At 39.2% G+C, this 18,295-nt stretch overlaps 1 protein-coding gene across 1 annotated transcript; it reads right to left on the reverse strand.

Annotated features, from left to right (window-relative positions):
- Window positions 1–9,952: 9,952 nt before the first annotated feature.
- On the reverse strand, window positions 9,953–12,645 carry LOC144348326 (uncharacterized). The gene has a single exon (XM_085493109.1). The coding sequence runs from the start codon at window positions 12,448–12,450 to the stop codon at window positions 10,417–10,419; it is 2,034 nt and encodes a 677-aa protein (XP_085349235.1). The 5' UTR covers window positions 12,451–12,645; the 3' UTR covers window positions 9,953–10,416.
- Between the last annotated feature and the right edge of the window lie 5,650 nt (window positions 12,646–18,295).

Here is an 18,295-nt window from a genome sequence, read left to right on the forward strand (position 1 = left end):
ACAAAAATGTGCTTTCTTGTTCAAAAGTGATTACAAAAAATTAGCTTCTAAACCATGCTTCTGTTTCCTGTCAAAATTGGTTTATGGGTACATCTGTTTACTCTGAAGAAAGTGCCGTCTTGAAAACTGTCTACCAGTTGTCAATTTTGCAGGGCAGCAGCTCAAATTTCACTACTTCAAGTTTATGTATAAATGAACACCCGGGCTAGTTGTCTGTAAGATTGTTGTAACACTGTTCAACCAAAAACAATGCCCCGGGGGCGTTTTGAAGATAAATACATTGTCAATTATTTGTGAAAATTTCAAAACAAAACGTCAAAACGTCACGGAGCTATTTTTTTTAAAGTTCTGGGATGTGCACTAAAAAGAAGCTGAGATAATTGCTAATTTGCATAACAATTCACTCAGTAAGAAGTTTACTAATGCTCATAATTAAAATGACTGTAACAGTTCCAAATTTAAATGGATTATCGTTTTGTAAAAAAGTTAAATATAGTGCATAATATGGAGATCCTGCCATTTCTTTTTTTCACCAGGTTTCTTTTTTATTGTTTATGTACAGCCTTGCTAAATCTTGCTAAGCATTAAAAAGTTTGCACCTGTTATCTATATTTATTTGATTTTAAAACTAATTTTGTTTTATCGCAATGGAACACTTGTGTAACATTCCACAACGTTGTTCTTTGACTATTGTTTATTTTGACGACTACTTCAATGTTCTAATTAGTCGAATGGGAAAGCCAAAGCGATTGCGTTGGTATTGGCAAGTGTTTATCTATTGTGATTCGCACCCTTGGCGTTTGTATTAGGCGGTTTTTCATTTCCAATGTTTGCTACGTTGTAATATGCAACCACTTCCCCCGTTTTATTGTGATGTTTCAGTGTTAAATGATGTCTTCTTTGTCTGTCACGCCATGACCTAATTTTACAACCACGGGCAGATTGCAACGAAGTGCATAACCTTTGGCTTGATTCGACTGGCTGTATAATTTTTCTGCCAACAAGCAAAGATTTATTACCGTTATTATCATTATTTTATCACGTGATTTGTTTGTTTGTATACAGCAATTCATATATAACGACCCTTAGTGAAGGGCATTTTTTGTGACATCAGCAATTTGTACAGTGTGGATTTGGATTCTCGAATTGTGCCTGAACTTTTAGCCAGTGTATATTTCATTATTAAAAAATCATGTCATATTATTATAACTGAAATTTTGAACATAATAATTTTGTCAATACAAATATTGTTCTACCGTTAGACTATTACTAACCATTATTCTACACCAGTGCAAAGCAAGAAACGCAATGGTCGCATTGACGGTCGCATGTATTGAGATTACACGCCGCTGAGACAACAAACGCGATCGTTCATACATACATATAGTGTTCACAGGTATTATTTATAATTTCACGAGGTCCATAACTCTACAAACATGAATGTTTGACGAGTATACTTTAATCGTAGATATATATCACTTACTTCGCTCGGAATATTCCTCAATCCTGACATAAGCTCGTCCTGTAAAATCTGCACTAAATTGCACAATGGCGGTAACCCCGATGACCTCAAATTAATGCCCTCTACGATGACAACATTTTATTAACAGTGGTATCGCCTCCAGATGGCGCTCTTGTTAATTGCTTTTGTATCAAAGGATATCAAAGCACAGGTTGATTCTGCATCATAGTCCCGCTTTATACAGGTATTGTTAAATAAATAGATATTGTACTGTAAGAAAACCTTACCTTCAGTACCTCTTGGGTATCTTAAAATCATGGTGATTCACACAGGGACCTGATGAACTACTTACGTCAATACATGGACGTCTTTGGGGCGGAGCAACTATGTCCCAGTACAAGACCTTAACCATTCTCAAGATAATGGTAATTATATAATTAACACAGTTTGGTAAAGTATAGCAATACTACTTCATTAAATTGAATTATCAACGCTCCGAATCCTCGAAAATCACTATTACTTGTTAAGACCAATCAGCCTGCACTTTATATTACAAGGGATGAAACAAAATATGCACATGTAACCCGGGCTTACTTTGGGTATTTTTAGATCCATGCTATATACGATTTTTGCCCATTGTTCGTCTTACATCGCTTAAATATCCACATATGCCGTTTTGTGATATAGCGCTCTCTTGTGGTACACTAGTGCTAGCCTTATGTGGTTTTCGATAGTATTGTATACGTTATATCACCCTGTAGCACGCATGGTGAATTTTCCTAATTTTTTCTTGTGCGTTACTTGGGCCGTTCTGACTGCTGCTTGTTGTCATTTTTAACGGTCTTTTACTGTTTACGTATTTCGTTATAGGCCCATGCCCTGCGTTGTTTTGGCTGTTTTTTCTGGTGAAGTTCGTTTTATGGCATGAAAAAGTGTTGAACTTGAACGTACTTTTTTTCTTTAGTACACCGTCATTTTTGTTTTATTACCTAACACTTTTAGGTTCATGTGCTGCAAGTTACAGAGAACATACCTAATAGGCCGTCCCTCAGCAAATAACTAATCCAAGGCATTTTCAAAATCGGGAAACTTATTTATTTATTCATTTATTTATTTATTTATTTATTTATTTATTTATTTATTTATTTATTTATTTATTTATTTATTTATTTATTTATTTATTTATTTATTCATTCATTCATTCATTTTGAACAGCGGTGTCTTCCTTCAAGTATTGCATTGTGTTGTTGTGTGTTAAAACCATCAAGTACAATAGAATGATGGTCCAGTGGCCGACATCCTGTGTTTATAATAAACAAATAAAATAGTGTCGGTCTGCAACTTTTATTCCTGGTTGGAAATTCTGATTCCTGGACGGAACCGTCCGACGTGGGAAGAAACATGTGATATAAATGTTTGATGTGTAACAGATACACTAGTATGACTTTATGTCCGGAAATGAGGGTATTTACTCGGTGAAGTTAAACTATGCTGTAATTACGGCATTCATCGTACTTTATCCACCATGTAATATGTCAGGTATGTAATGGCAATCCTGAGCTTCAACCTGAGCTTGCTCAGAGTCAACCTGAGTTCCATTCTGAGCTTCAACTTGAGCTTGGGAAATTGCTTACAGCTCAGAGTCAACCTGAGCTCCATCCTGAGCTTCAACCTGAGCTCGGAATATCGTTGTTCACATCAGAAGCTCAAAACGAAGTTGGGGCACCGACTCCGAGCTCGCTATCGAAAACGAAGTTGGGGCGCCGAGTCTGAGCTCCAACCTGAGCGTCTAAGATCAAATCAGCTGCGTTGAAGTCACTTATTAAAATATACTCGCTAGCGAAAACAAAGTTGGGGCGCCGACTCTGAGCTCTAACCTGAGCGTCCACAATCAAACCTGCTGCGTTGAAGTCACTTATTAAAATATACTCGCTAGCGAAAACAAAGTTGGGGCGCCGACTCTGAGCTCTAACCTGAGCGTCTAAGATCAAATCAGCTGCGTTGAAGTCACTTATTAAAATATACTCGCTAGCGAAAATGAAGTTGGGGCGCCGACGCTGAGCTTCAACCTGAGCGTCTAAGATCAAATCAGCTGTGTTGAAGTCACTTATTAAAATATACTCGCTAGCGAAAACAAAGTTGGGGCGCCGACGCTGAGCTTCAACCTGAGCTCAAATCAGCTGTGTTGAAGTCACTTATTAATATATACTCGCTAGCGAAAACGAAGTTGGGGCGCGGACTCTGAGCTCTAACCTGAGCGTCCACAATCAAACCTGCTGCGTTGAAGTCACTTATTAAAATATACTCGCTAGCGAAAACAAAGTTGGGGCGCCGACTCTGAGCTCTAACCTGAGCGTCTAAGATCAAATCAGCTGCGTTGAAGTCACTTATTAAAATATACTCGCTAGCGAAAATGAAGTTGGGGCGCCGACGCTGAGCTTCAACCTGAGCGTCTAAGATCAAATCAGCTGTGTTGAAGTCACTTATTAAAATATACTCGCTAGCGAAAACAAAGTTGGGGCGCCGACGCTGAGCTCTAACCTGAGCGTCCACAATCAAACCTGCTGCGTTGAAGTCACTTATTAAAATATACTCGCTAGCGAAAACAAAGTTGGGGCGCCGACTCTGAGCTCTAACCTGAGCGTCTAAGATCAAATCAGCTGCGTTGAAGTCACTTATTAAAATATACTCGCTAGCGAAAATGAAGTTGGGGCGCCGACGCTGAGCTTCAACCTGAGCGTCTAAGATCAAATCAGCTGTGTTGAAGTCACTTATTAAAATATACTCGCTAGCGAAAACAAAGTTGGGGCGCCGACGCTGAGCTTCAACCTGAGCTCAAATCAGCTGTGTTGAAGTCACTTATTAATATATACTCGCTAGCGAAAACGAAGTTGGGGCGCGGACTCTGAGCTCGCTGGCGAAAACAAAGTTGGTGTGCCGACTCTGAGCTCTAACCTGAGCGTCTAGGATCAAATCAGCTGTGTTGAAGTCACTTATTAAAAGCAGTCGTTTCACACGTGTGAAACACGTTTCCTGTTTTTATTATCTTTATTTCTGCTTTTACAGTTGTTTTTTTCTTCTGAATGTCTGTGTCAAAGTCAAATAGGATATTCTAAACACGTTTCCTGAGCTTGAACTTGGGAAATTGATTACAGCTCAGAGTCAAGCTGAGCTTCTATCCTGAGCTTCAACTTGAGCTTGGGAAATATAGTGCGACTCACCGAAAGGGTCGCAGTGTCGCTCTGCGAAACGACATATTTTGTTGGGAAGACCAGTTGTCAAAGTTGACATTTAATTTCGCGGTTTTGAGCTGTCCATGGATCATGAGCTGTCCAAGCCATTCGCGGTGTTTAAATTTTGCGGATTACCGGAAAACAAAACGAAGGATCACACCACAGGAAGCAGTAAGAAAATAAATCAATAGTTGCATAACATTTGTGTATCATTTGTTTATTGGAAATGTGTGACAGTGGGACAACTGGGAGTACTGTAGGTTACTGAGAGCATTTTCATTGTTATTCATCTTCTCGTTTGTCGTGATAAAAACACTGGGAAATCGCAGTGTTTTCAAAAACACGATCGACATGGAAATCAAGTCCAAGTTCCGGGTCCCCGTAAACTTCATTAGATTGTGTGTGTATGGCGGTCTGTGAACGTGCATGCACCTCCATGGTACTGTACTACCGTGCACTGGGTCTCAGACTAGTAATCTGAGACTGGGCACTGAGGAAAACGAACCGATATCTGGTTGTCATGACGTTGACCATTGCAGGCACAGTCAAACAATGGTATAAGTGGATTCATGCAACCATATTGCTACATTGTACCAAGCATGAAAAACTGGGAAAGACGTTTCACCGGTGAATTATTGGAGAGAAACGTTGTAAATCACAGCGTTCCACAAAGCCATGGTATTCATAATTATAATTGCTTATTGGAGGTGTTCATAGTTGCGAATTACTTGCATAGCTTCTATTTACAGAAACAAGCTGATAACACTAATCAATGTGTATAGCGAGCCTGGTATAGCAGTCCAGTCACGCTTGCTTCCATAAAGCGTTGATCTGATCTGAGCTAGACATTATGTAACGATGAGATAGTTGGTGGGTATTTACAAACTACATAGTCCAAGTTGGCCACGTCGTGGACAACATGCATTCACCGTGACCACAGTGAGTTGGACAAACTTATGTATTTTAATAAATTATTAAATAATAAAATGTTATATAAGTTTTCCCTTACCCCCTACCTGGTATTGATTTCAAGTAATCACTGATCTTTGATTTTACTACTCTTTCCTTTAATGCGCGATGTAGACACACTATAAAATTTGCATATAACATTAGCGCATAACAAAGATTGTGATTCGATATGGTGGTGTTGAATATATGTGCAATATGGCAGTGTCGTCTGAAAACCACGCATCAAAATGATTTCTGTTTATTTATTTACTGTTGTAGATCCTGTGAACTAGCCATTGAATATGATGTCGGGAATAAATGGTTTTCTGAACAAGCTTTATTACTTATTGCTGGCAATATTCCAGTATGAATTGGGAGCAAACTGTGACACCAAATCCAGTCGTTGTTTTGTTATGCTTCTAAAATATATATTTTTTTAAATAAAATAAATTAAATAGAAATATTATGTGTATTTGTATGTGGAAACAAGACTGGCTCACGCAAAAATATAAAGGAATGAGGTCTGCAGTTTTTTTTTAAGTTTTTTTATTTGTGAAAAAAAAATGTCATTTTACAGTGTAAACAATAAAACACTCACAGTGCGAGGCCAACATGTCAATTCTCTTGCTTGAGTGTGAAAGTACATGGTTTAGTGACTACCTCTTATATTTTTAAATTTTAGAATTTCATTTATTTGGGAAGGTTCTTCTATAAAAATAGAACAGATATATATATAGAAGCAAAGTAAAAGTTGCTTTGTCGAAATGTGTTTGAGAACTTTCGAACCGTTTGGGTCCGCTTCTTGGCGCATGGCAAGTTATGCCCGTCTAATCGTTTAACAGGGGAAAGAGACTGCATATAAACTTGAAAAAAATGATTTTTTCTCGATGTCAAACCGGTTGCTATGTAATAATTGTATGGAACAATGCATTCTGGTTGTCCAACTACGGAATGCGGTAAACCTATCCATAGCTATAGTACACTATTTTCAGAGACTCATTTTCGCCCCAGAGTTTATTTTCGCTTCGAGACTCAACGGAATAAATCTGTGTAGGCTTGGCGTAAAAGAGGCCGGGGCCATGGCGTACGGCGATGCGGCGACTTGGATTCAGTAATACTCCACTATTTGGCTCAAGCAAGACTGTAAGGCTGTATGTTAAACCATGGAGCTCCATGGTTAAACGTACGATGTATAAAACGCGTCGCCGTGTTCACATTACTAACTATTATCAGCTCATTATCGACTGGCACCGAACCAATTCTGTCGTCGTATCGCTTATTTGGAATGAAGACGTGTTTTAAGAGCAGGTCAAACCTTCCACCAGTATTCGACTGAAGTCTGTCATATTGTATTGCTTAACTGAAGAATGACACCTCTTGGTGTGTGAATTGAGTCTTATCCATTTAACATCAACAAACCACCAACTATTAATTGCAGCGGATTTCCTAATTTGTAATACACATTTTAAATTTAAATATTTTATTATATTATTAACAGTTCCATAATGTCTCTCACACGGGCATAGTTGTACCAAGGCTTCGAATGTAATTTATTCCAGGGACGTAACGACAAGCGTATTTTATTTACGAATTGTACAGCTACCAGTCTTTTCAACATCAGCATCCGCTATTGTTATTTGCACATGGTGGGATCTAGGCACGCGCCGACATTTTTAAGCCTTTATGTTTGGAGAGAATTACAGCACTGGGTTTACGATTGTCCGGACCCACATCTTGACCCACTGGGCTCGTGCAGAAATCACGCTGTCATTCGTCGATCTGTTAGTTGAACCAAACATGGAAAGGGATACACATATGATGAAAACAATAATTGACATATTGAAATTAATTCCTTTTGTTATTATAGTATTTATTGCGAGTCATCGTGCAATGAGTGGCTTAGAAGTTTTGATATTTATTTGTTTACGTCAATGTAGCATTGCAAGAAAATATCGGTTGCAGCACATGAATATTCGTCGCCGACGACACAGTCACTCTACTCACCTAGTGGAGTGACTGTGATTTCAATCATTACTACTGTATCCGATCATATGTATATTTATGTGTTCTCTAAAAATTCACCACTGATTTCGTTTCGTGCCGAGCGTTCAAGTAGATCTCTAAGGTGAACGCCACTAATGTGTACCCGAAAGTGACTTGGTTGAGAAATGATTACGTACTACAATATACTAACACTGACACTCTTTTTCTAACTTTTGAAAGTAATAGTTTTAAGAAACATTCATTGTGTGTTTTAATCATAGGTTAATCAACAGTATGTTTATAAGTTCAGTCACATCAGACAAAACACATATCACTTGATGCCACAGTGGTAACACCTCTTTAATTGTAGAAGTAACACACATGATCATAAACAATTGCTATGTTCACTCGGCAGCATTTTATCGGAGCCGAACTACTGCTCCTCCCACGGATTAACAGGAGATTATCTACAATGCGTTCATTCGTTCGGGAGCCGAACGAGAGCCGAGATTTGCCAGAGTTAGATTCAGTTCGATCAGAGTCGAGCGGAACAGTGCCCTTGAATAATTAGTGACTGAAAACGATTTTAACGTCGTGCTTGTGTTTTTTCTTTACATGTCATGATGCTGTTGAGCTAGGAGAAAAAAGAGCCTGAGCATGGAGGTAGAAAAGACAATGACTGATATTATGATTTAGGCATATGTACTAGTATCTCGAATAAACAGGAAACACGGCAGCTAAAATGCGTTTAATACAGCCTATTCGCTCAAGATATCGTCATGCAAAATTACCATTTAGTAACTATTCAACTGTAGTGATATCTAAACTACTAGGAAGAATCACAGATTCTCTCTATCTATCATAGAGGGACTATGGAAGAATCTAAACCTATCAGGAACACGTCACCGTACCGCGATCGCTTCTACGATTTTTATCTTTAGTGTCTTTAAAAAGTTTCCGTTCTGTCGTTCTTTCAAGTTGTTGTCGCATAATTTCGTACGCCATTTTTTGTTTCCCGTTGAGCTAACAATCTATCGCAATGATTCGTTACTATTAGGACGTGTACCTCTTATTCAAGCGGGAAATTGCGTGAAATTATGAAAGATGTTGTCTCCGCCATAATTGAAATAAGAGGTTACTCGAAGAAGACGATTGAGGGTCTGATTTCGGCTCCGATATTTGGGTCCGATGCGTTTTCACGATCGGAGCCATGTCGGGACTCAACCCTATCGGAGTTCAACCCCAAGGGTTTAGTGGAGCCGAACTTGGCTCGAGCCGGCTCGAGCCGAACGCGTTTACACGGCCATTTTTGCTGGCTCGAGCCGTTGGGCTCCGATAAAATGCTGTCGTGTGAACGTAGCAAATGTATTAACCAACAAGTGTGAGCGTCTTAGCTTAGTTCAAGTACAACCCCTTTCACGTTTTTTTTTTCAAAACATAAAATATGTCGGAACTTCGTTCTATCATAGCCCAACTAGACTTTTTTTTAGATTTTTGAAATGTCATACATTTGATCTAATAAAGACGTACAAAGAAGCGTGATGTATTGGAGCTAAGCACGTCTGGGGTACATCAATTATCAAGCCACGACTGTGTTTGTCGTTGATTGCGGGATCATGACCAGTAATTGTACTTAAGCAATTTAAAAACATGTTGTATGAGGGCGCTATATACGAACATGGAATAATTTTATATGTGGACAACGCTTATACCTAATGCACATTTAAATTGTAAACGGTTATATACACCATGTAAGGATAAATATTAAAAGACAGTTCCCGGAAAACGTCAAAATAAGTTAATTTACAATGGGCGTACTCTGCGTACATGACGTGGAAGAACACAAGACTACACCGGAAACCGTTAACATAATAATCGGTAACCCAGCTGTATATGTTGTTTCAGTTTCAACGTAAATTGGCGTATATTTTTGCATTTACGTTTCTTCCGCCCAACTTAATCAGCGGTTATTTGAAATTATACGTTATAAACGTTGAACGGAAATCTGCGGTTTTTCAGAAATTACCGTTGATTTACGTTGCACTGAATGGACGATAAACGTAGCATTTCCGGCTGCCGGTTACGCGACGGATATGCCACCCCCATAGTCCGATGGTTACGCAACGGTTACACTGCATAACCGCCATGTAACCGTTGTGTAACCGTACCGGAAACACGCGATTTTATGCCGTTTTCTGGGCTAAAAATATCAAGCACCACAGCGTGGCTTGAATTCAATACGAATATTACATCACTAGTTTCCGCTGATGTCACCATACTTGTCCATATCATATTAGTATAAGCCAATTTAAAGTATTACAGGCACTTGATATGTGAAAAGAACATTTAATGACAAATTAAATAAATGGATAACATATCACACAAATAATGTTCAGCCATATAATGAAATATTATTGTAATCATCTTTAACTATCGTTTTTAATAATAATTCATTGACAGTGTACAAAATGCCTCCAGCAATAAATTTAAGTACTGGGTAACAATACAAAACTAAATCAAACTGTGAAATATTATAATTACATAACGTGGTACTTTCAAAATGAAAATTTACTCACACTCAGATCCATGTTTATAGTTGACATTTGTTGCATAAATGTATCTAGTTTGGGATGTATGCAGTAATATACTGTAATATTTTCTAACAATGCATACTAAATATGGCATTGCAAAATAAAATTTAAATTGTCATTCAATAAAATGTATGTTTTATCTATTTTATATCAAAACATCTTGATCGAAACGTCATCACACTTTTGCATACATGACGAATTAGAAAAATACCACATGTCTGAATGTCTCTGTGCCTTTACTTTTTAAAATGTTTTGGTCTAGTTTATCGATTTTATAGCTCAAATTCTCATTCCCATTCAATGCCTTCTTATTTCTAGAAAGAAAGCACATTCTGAATGTCTCTGTTCCCTGACTCACTGTTTTAATGCCACTCCTGTTATCCTCTTGAGTACTTTTCAAAAAATCTAACACGACCAATGATCTCTTCTCTAGCTGATCAGCGTTCTTCATGGATTGGATATTTCGAGTGTGCATTTGTTCTCCTAGATCGCTTGAATGAACAAAACTATTGTCACATTCTTTGCACTGAAATAGCTTCAGCCCTGTATGTATATGCATATGATTTCTTACACCCCCAAGCTGATTGAAGCATTTTTCGCATTGTTTACACTTAAATGGCTTCAATCCTGTATGTGTAAACATGTGCTTTTTTAGACTACCAGAATGAGTGAAGCATTTCTCGCATTGTTTGCCCTGAAATGGCTTCAATCCTGTATGTGTATGCATGTGCTCCTTCAGATGGCCAGACTGAGTGAAGCTTTTCTTGCATTGTTCGCATTGAAATGGCTTTAATCCTTTATGTGTAAGCATGTGCTGTTTTAGATATGTTGAACGAGCAAAACGCTTCTCACATTGTTTGCATTGAAATATTTTCAATCCTGTATGTGTAAACATGTGATTTCTTAGACTACCAGACTGAGTGAAGCTTTTCCTGCATTGCTTGCACTGAAATGGCTTCAATCCTGTATGTGTACGCATGTGCTCATTCAGATGCCCCGCCTGAGTAAAACACTTCTCACATTGTTTGCACTGAAATGGCTTCAATCCTGTATGTGTAAGCATGTGATTTTTCAGACCACCAGACTGAGTGAAGCATTTTTCGCATTGTTTACACTTAAATGGCTTCAATCCTGTATGTGTAAGCATGTGATTTTTCAGACCACCAGACTGAATAAAGCATTTGTCACATTGTTTGCACTGAAATGGTTTCCCCCCTGTATGTGCAAGCATATGCTGTTTTAGATAGCTAGAGCGAGTGAAACACTTCTCACATTGTTTGCACTGAAATGGCTTCAATCCTGTATGTGTAAGCATGTGATTTTTCAGACCACCAGACTGAGTGAAGCATTTTTCGCATTGTTTACACTTAAATGGCTTCAATCCTGTATGTGTAAGCATGTGATTTTTCAGACCACCAGACTGAATAAAGCATTTGTCACATTGTTTGCACTGAAATGGTGTCCCCCCTGAATGTGCAAGCATATGCTGTTTTAGATAGCTAGAGCGAGTGAAACACTTTTCGCATTTTTTGCACTGAAATGGGTTCACCTCTGTATGTACAAGCATGTGCTCTTTCAGATACCATAATCTAGTATAACGCTTCTCACATTGTTTGCACTGAAATGGCTTAAATCCTGTATGTGTAAGCATGTGCGTTTTTAGACTACCAGAGTGAGTGAAGCATTTCTTGCATTGTTTGCACTGGAATGGCTTCAATCCTGTATGTGTACGCATGTGCTCCTTCAGATGCCCCGACTGAGTAAAACACTTCTCGCATTGTTTGCACTTATATGGCTTCAAGCCTGTATGTGTACGCATGTGACGTTTTAGATTACAACACTGAGTAAAGCATTTCTCACATTGCTCGCACTTGAATGGTTTCAGTCCTGTATGTGTAAGCGTGTGATATTTTAGACCACCAGAAGAAGTGAAGCGTTTCTTGCATTGTTTGCACTGAAATGGCTTCAGTCTTGTATGTGTACGCATGTGCTTTTTTAGACCACCAGACTGAGTGAAGCTTTTCTTGCATTGTTTACACTGAAATGGCTTCAGCCCTGTATGTGTAAGCATGTGCTGTTTTAGAAGGCACGACTGAGTGAAATACTTCTCACATTGCGTGCACTGAAACCCTTTTTCCATGGACTGCACACATTCAGGTTCTCTGTTGATTTTGTCAACACCTCTACTGGTATCTGTCTTCGATGGCATAATGCAATCTGTATTTACTTCCATTATTAGGTTCTATAAGTATAGCTGAGTGTACGAATTAGAATGCAGTATGAATGTAATCTTAAATGTACTACATTGTATTCCAGGGCTTCATTGTGTGAAGTGTTCTTCATCTATATCTTGGCAGCAAGTTCAGTTTTCACCTACAAAATAACAGAATGAAACAATATAACAAAATATATTTGGAGTGCAACATCATTTTATGATGGATATCTAACTGCAGTTTACCATGTATTTATGTGCTTCTATAGAGCCTAGCCTTAACCTATCAAAATATTATTAACTGGCAATGTAGAATATTAGCTGACAAGAATGATTCCAGCATAATAAGCGGGTCTAGCTCGAATGCTAGTTTATCCTAGGTTCTGTAGAGACACTTAGAAAAGTGTAATGTATGTAAATAAAAATACGGTGTGATAACAATGCAGCCTGTCTAGCTATAATACAAGATTTGTATGTGTCTCTACAGAGTTTATCAACATAGCTACATGTAAATACTATTTAGAGATAACGTATCAATGTATAAGTATTATGTGATCACAAAGCACCATATCTAGCTAATTTTCTGTGTGTCTCAGAGTCCACGAAAATAGCTTCATGTGATACAATAAAAAATAAAAATAAAAGTAAGGTGTGATATCAGAGCAGCCTACATAGCTAGAATGCTAGTTATCAAAGTGTCTTTTTAGAGGCTGAAATATTACCTACACTTGGATGTATTAAATGTATTAAAATAAAAGTATGGTATGATGTGATATCATATCAGCCTACATAGCTAGAATTAGGCAGAGTGTTTCAACCCACCTGTTCACATAGTTCATACCCACCATAGACTCAGGTCAGTCAAAATTATCTGTGATTCAGCCATCGACAGAGAGAGAATTACAGGTCAGGGAAGCCCCATGACCTCATAGATTTTCTTCCACAGAAGGAACCTGAAGTATATGGTAGGGTAAAAACTGTGTGAATAGGCGGGTTGAAAACCCTATGCCTAAATTCACTACATTCAATTACCCACCGCAGACTCCAGTCAGTGAAAATGACTATTTGAAACTGTAGAAACAGTAAAGGATGTCCCAGTCTGGGACAAACCCAGATGCGTAGGTGACTAGCATTCCAAAGAAAAAAAGAGGCCGACACAGTTCTGCATGAGGGCATAGGCCGAAAACGAGATCATGACATGTCCAAGGTTTGCAGACGGGAGAAACTTCTCTGCACAAATCTATAGGAGAGACTACTCTTTCATCTATGCACAGTGAACCCTGTGGTCATCTGGGCCGGGTCAGTAACCATAGTATTACCCACTATTGAACCAACCTTTAAAAGGACCCTCTTCAATGGTTTGGGTGTCTCTTATAATAATAACTGGTAAAGACGTTTGCGCTCTCCAAAATGCTCAAGGGAGGCACGTAATGCAGCAGCCAATCGCAGTCAGCCAATCAGCAATCGCATAAACCCAAAGTGCTCGTACTTGGTGTCTCTGTAGACCCTTTGTCGAGAAAGTCAGATGGTCATAAACCTTGCACACTGTTACAGTGATCCACCTGGAAATGGAAGTCGGGAGGCTGGTCTGTCCTGCTTACCCTTGCCATAACACATAAACATGTGGTTGCTGCCATACCTCGACTCCCGAGTATGATTCTTATAGTAACTCAACACTCGGACAATGCATAAAAGCAACTCCTCGCTGACAATGTTGGATAGACGGGGGATGATGATAGGATCTTGGTGAGAAACGCGTTTCACGTCTTTAACTCCGCTTAATTGACCATAAAGGTGACACAATCATCTGAGAAGAACAATGCCCCTAGCTCAGAATGACGCCTACCAGAGACAAGAGCTAGTAGAAAGACTGTTTTCTATGTCAAATATTTTGAGGGTGCTGATCTCAGAGGCTTTAAGGGTGGTCTGCTTAAAGCTGACAGTAAAACAAGTCCCAATTGTGCAGTTCTATTGTGCAGGGTCTAGGCTGTAAACAGTAGGTGGGAAGCAGTAAACAGTCTCCAAATAAGAGAACTATCGCCTAGTCTTGTCACCAAAGAATTCTCGATGGTGGGTGAAAAGGCTGTCCTATAGCCAATGATCGCTGCATATGACAAGTCAACTGATCAAAAAAAGAGAAAAATTTGCTCTGCCAGAACTAACAGCAATGGAGATCTGGTCCCCGCTACTTATTGATATAGAGACCACCACTGTGTTGTTTGTGTGAAGCAAGACTCTGTGGCCTCAAACTATCGGTAGGAAGTGTTTCAGTGCTAAGTGCACTGCTTTCAGTTTGAGCCAATTTATATGGTTGCAGGGCTTGTTAATATAACAGGTGCCTCTCCAATCTGTGAGGGAGGCAACTGCTATCAGAGTCTTAGCCGTGGCAAGTGGGACCAAGGTAACCCCTTCCTGAGGTTGGCAATTGCCTTTCATCAAGGCAAGGCATCCCACACGAGTTACTCACTACTTCAGCTCCCATAGGTGAGCCTAGTGCTGCAACCAAGTGCGAATGCATAACGCTGGGCAACTACCCTGTGAACTGAGGTCATCATTCCAATGATACAGATCAGCTATTGAAGAGACACAGAAGGAATGTTGACTAGAACTTTGACTATGCCACTTAGTGCTAGGCAACGAGCCTGCAATGGTTGTACCAAGCCTAAGTCCATGTTGAACTCCATGCCCAGAATCCTAAACGCTGTATTGGCTGTGGATGGGACTTTTCTCGATTTACTAGGATGCCCAAATGGTGTAGTAAATCCTGTATTAGCCTTAATTGCTCGGCCAACAACCACTTGTTGGTTGTGTAGCAACCAGTTGTTTAGGTACAGGTTGATGTGTACCTACATCCAGTGCAGCAGTAGCACCACCACCTGTATTAACCCAGTTTCACATTTCGAAAAAAAAAACACATATCAAAACTATTGAAACCTTGTCTGCAAGTTGAGACCAAGAATTGGCTAAATTTTTTGAAATAGTGACACGCGAACAACAAAGACGATGCCAAAACCTTTCCTATACTATACATTCCCCTTTGTTTACACTACACTACGGGCAAGGGAAAAAATGAGCAAGGGCGTGACCGAGACACCTCTGATGGCCTACTTGGGGGTACAAAACATATATGCCTTGCTTGTTCCCCTCCAATTGGAGGCCGGAGAGCCAAATCCATCTGGTATCCCAGGAGAAAGCATTCCCTGAACACGAATATCTCTTGCTGGTGTGCTTCTTCCTCCTTGCTGAACAAGGAGCAACTGCAGTGGAGGCAACTTGATCCACCTGTATTTTGTCTACCAGACATGCAAGAGACAAAATTGGACCTGGCTGGTCCTCAACCAAAGCCCGAATCTCGTAGGCAAACTCTGGCATGCTGTAAGGTGTAGTCCACACAGGAACCCACAGGAGCAACATGTTTCAGGGGCACAGCCAAATCAGTTTTGGGGGAACAACCTAGGAGGTGAAGGCTATAAATGGACTGCTCCATCTGTAAAATGAACAAGGCATGCATGAGTGAAATTATTTACAGTTAAAAGTTGACACAAAAAGACCAAACAAAATGGCGGGCCCAAAATAAGAAAAACTCAGCCCACCAGCCACTATACGCAGTGTTCTCCCCAGGCCTCTGAAGCGACACGGTACCGTGACGCTTGGACACTCGGCCGTGATGCTTGCCCTTTGTCCGTGACGCTTGGTCACTGGCCCGTGATGCTTATTGCTTTGTTTACAAGTGTCAGTCTCGTCTTGCACGAATTTAAAACAATAACATGTATTGATCGAAAGGTAATCCCGCTTTTGTTAGCCATACAAAGACAGTGATAAAAACGGAAGTCTGCAATAAGTTGCGAAGTCTTTCAAGGATGCAGAGCCGGGGTGCAGAGCCTCCAAATCCAAACAAAAATACTAGAGTAGCAATAATTTGCCCATTGCACGCAACGGCAACAATGTGACAAAACAAGTCACGGCGTACGTCGGGAAGATCAACCCCGATTTGCTGCACTCCGATTTTTTATCACTCAATCGCCGGTGACATTAATTACCCCAAAATTAAAAAAAAACAAGTGAAATTAAGTCGCATTGGAAAGAAAAGTGTGAATAATTCAACAGCAGACGAGACGGGTTAAGAAAAAACGAACCCTGACCTCTGGAAATACCCCATTCATAGGATGCCTTAGTAGCGAAGAACGCCGCCCTAAGGCGACATAATGCACGTTGCAACCTTGTGACCGATGCATGCTGGGTTACAGGGGGGCTCTGATCGAGGTAACAAAGATGGCGGCGCAGAGTGCATGTTTTTCCGCGATGTTTAAAAACAACATCTCGTTGGCGATTTTGATGTATTGCCTATGATAATAGTCAATGAACCGTTTTAATAAACAATTTGTGTATTTTACACCAAAAAGTCAGATACCGATGATCGCAATAGCAGCAGTGAATACCTGTCCAACGCAATGCCGACAGCTGACAATGTTACGGTGATCGTAGCGTTACTCACAAGGTATATAGCAATGAAAAATCGCCGACTATTAGTGCCGAACTGCCATTGTAGAATTTTTTTCTAATTATTGATTTATTTCAACATATTTCGATATCTCGCCGACTTTATAAATTTAACCAAAAGATGTTTTCCCCCGACGTTATATGAACTGACAGTGACATGGGCACTAAAACTTGTACACAATGATGAACCAGTTACATCCATGGATAACATTATATTCACTGACTAGCTATAACACAAGTTTTTCAATTTGTTTTCCTTTTTATGCTGTTCTATTTCAAACTTTATTTGACTTGATACAAAAACATAAAATACAATGCAGTAAAATGATATAAAATTTAGCAAATATAAAAATATCTTGTCTTAATTGTATTAATTAATTGTATTAGTAGATTGACCAAATTGGTTGGGAAAAACTGATTACTAGTATTATGCAAATATAATTATGCAAATTAGATGTATTGTTATGCAAATTGCCCGTGATGCTTGACATGAAGTCTGGGGAGAACACTGCTATACGTCTACTACCAACGGCTCACAGAAATGAAATTTGAAAAACTGGAGACTGAATCACACTGTTCTTGCTACGATACACACTTGATGCGGTGAAAAACAAAAGTGATCATGAAGCAAGATGGTATCACCTGCCTTGTCTCGGTCATGTGGTTTGTGACGTGTAAGAAAAAAATGGAGTCATTGGGGGGACATATTTTTCTCTCCTCGTCGTTGGTTGAATCACAGATTAAGGCATACAGTTCAAAACAGTAATTTTGACCGACCAGAGTCACTCTATGGTGTGTAATTGGACGCAGTGCTTGCTTGTTTTCTCTTTGTCTTTATATAACCGTGGATTAATATACAATGTAGATGCAATGTATCAAAGTAAAAGTATGGTGTGATATCAGAGCAGCCTATCTAGTTAGAATACTAGTTTCATGTGTGTCACTGCAGAACCAATATGTAGATGTAAAAGTGTTGTGATATCTTTCTATAGAACCCTAGTTTTTTATGTATTCACAAACCTAGCATGATAGCTACATGTGAATACAATGCTGGTGGGATGCATGAAAGTAGAGTAAGACATAACCATCTACTTGTATACATATTTAAAATTACCGAAATGAACTACACTTACCTGAAGTGGATTCTGCATGTGAAACCTTTACTCACTACTCTATACAAACTGGTTCTAATCAAAATATATATCTATGTTAAAAGAGTATAACAGATTATGTTGTTATTCAAGGACTTACAATATGAATGATAATAAATACCAGTGTTTGGTTGTGCCAAGAGTGGCGAATAATTTGCATCATGTTTAGCAAGCAATTTGCTTGATTTATTCTTCAGCATTTTTATATTCAACAC

This window comes from Saccoglossus kowalevskii, chromosome 18, assembly GCF_978046115.1.
Source record: "Saccoglossus kowalevskii chromosome 18, keSacKowa6.1, whole genome shotgun sequence".
Taxonomy (NCBI): Eukaryota; Metazoa; Hemichordata; class Enteropneusta; family Harrimaniidae; genus Saccoglossus; species Saccoglossus kowalevskii.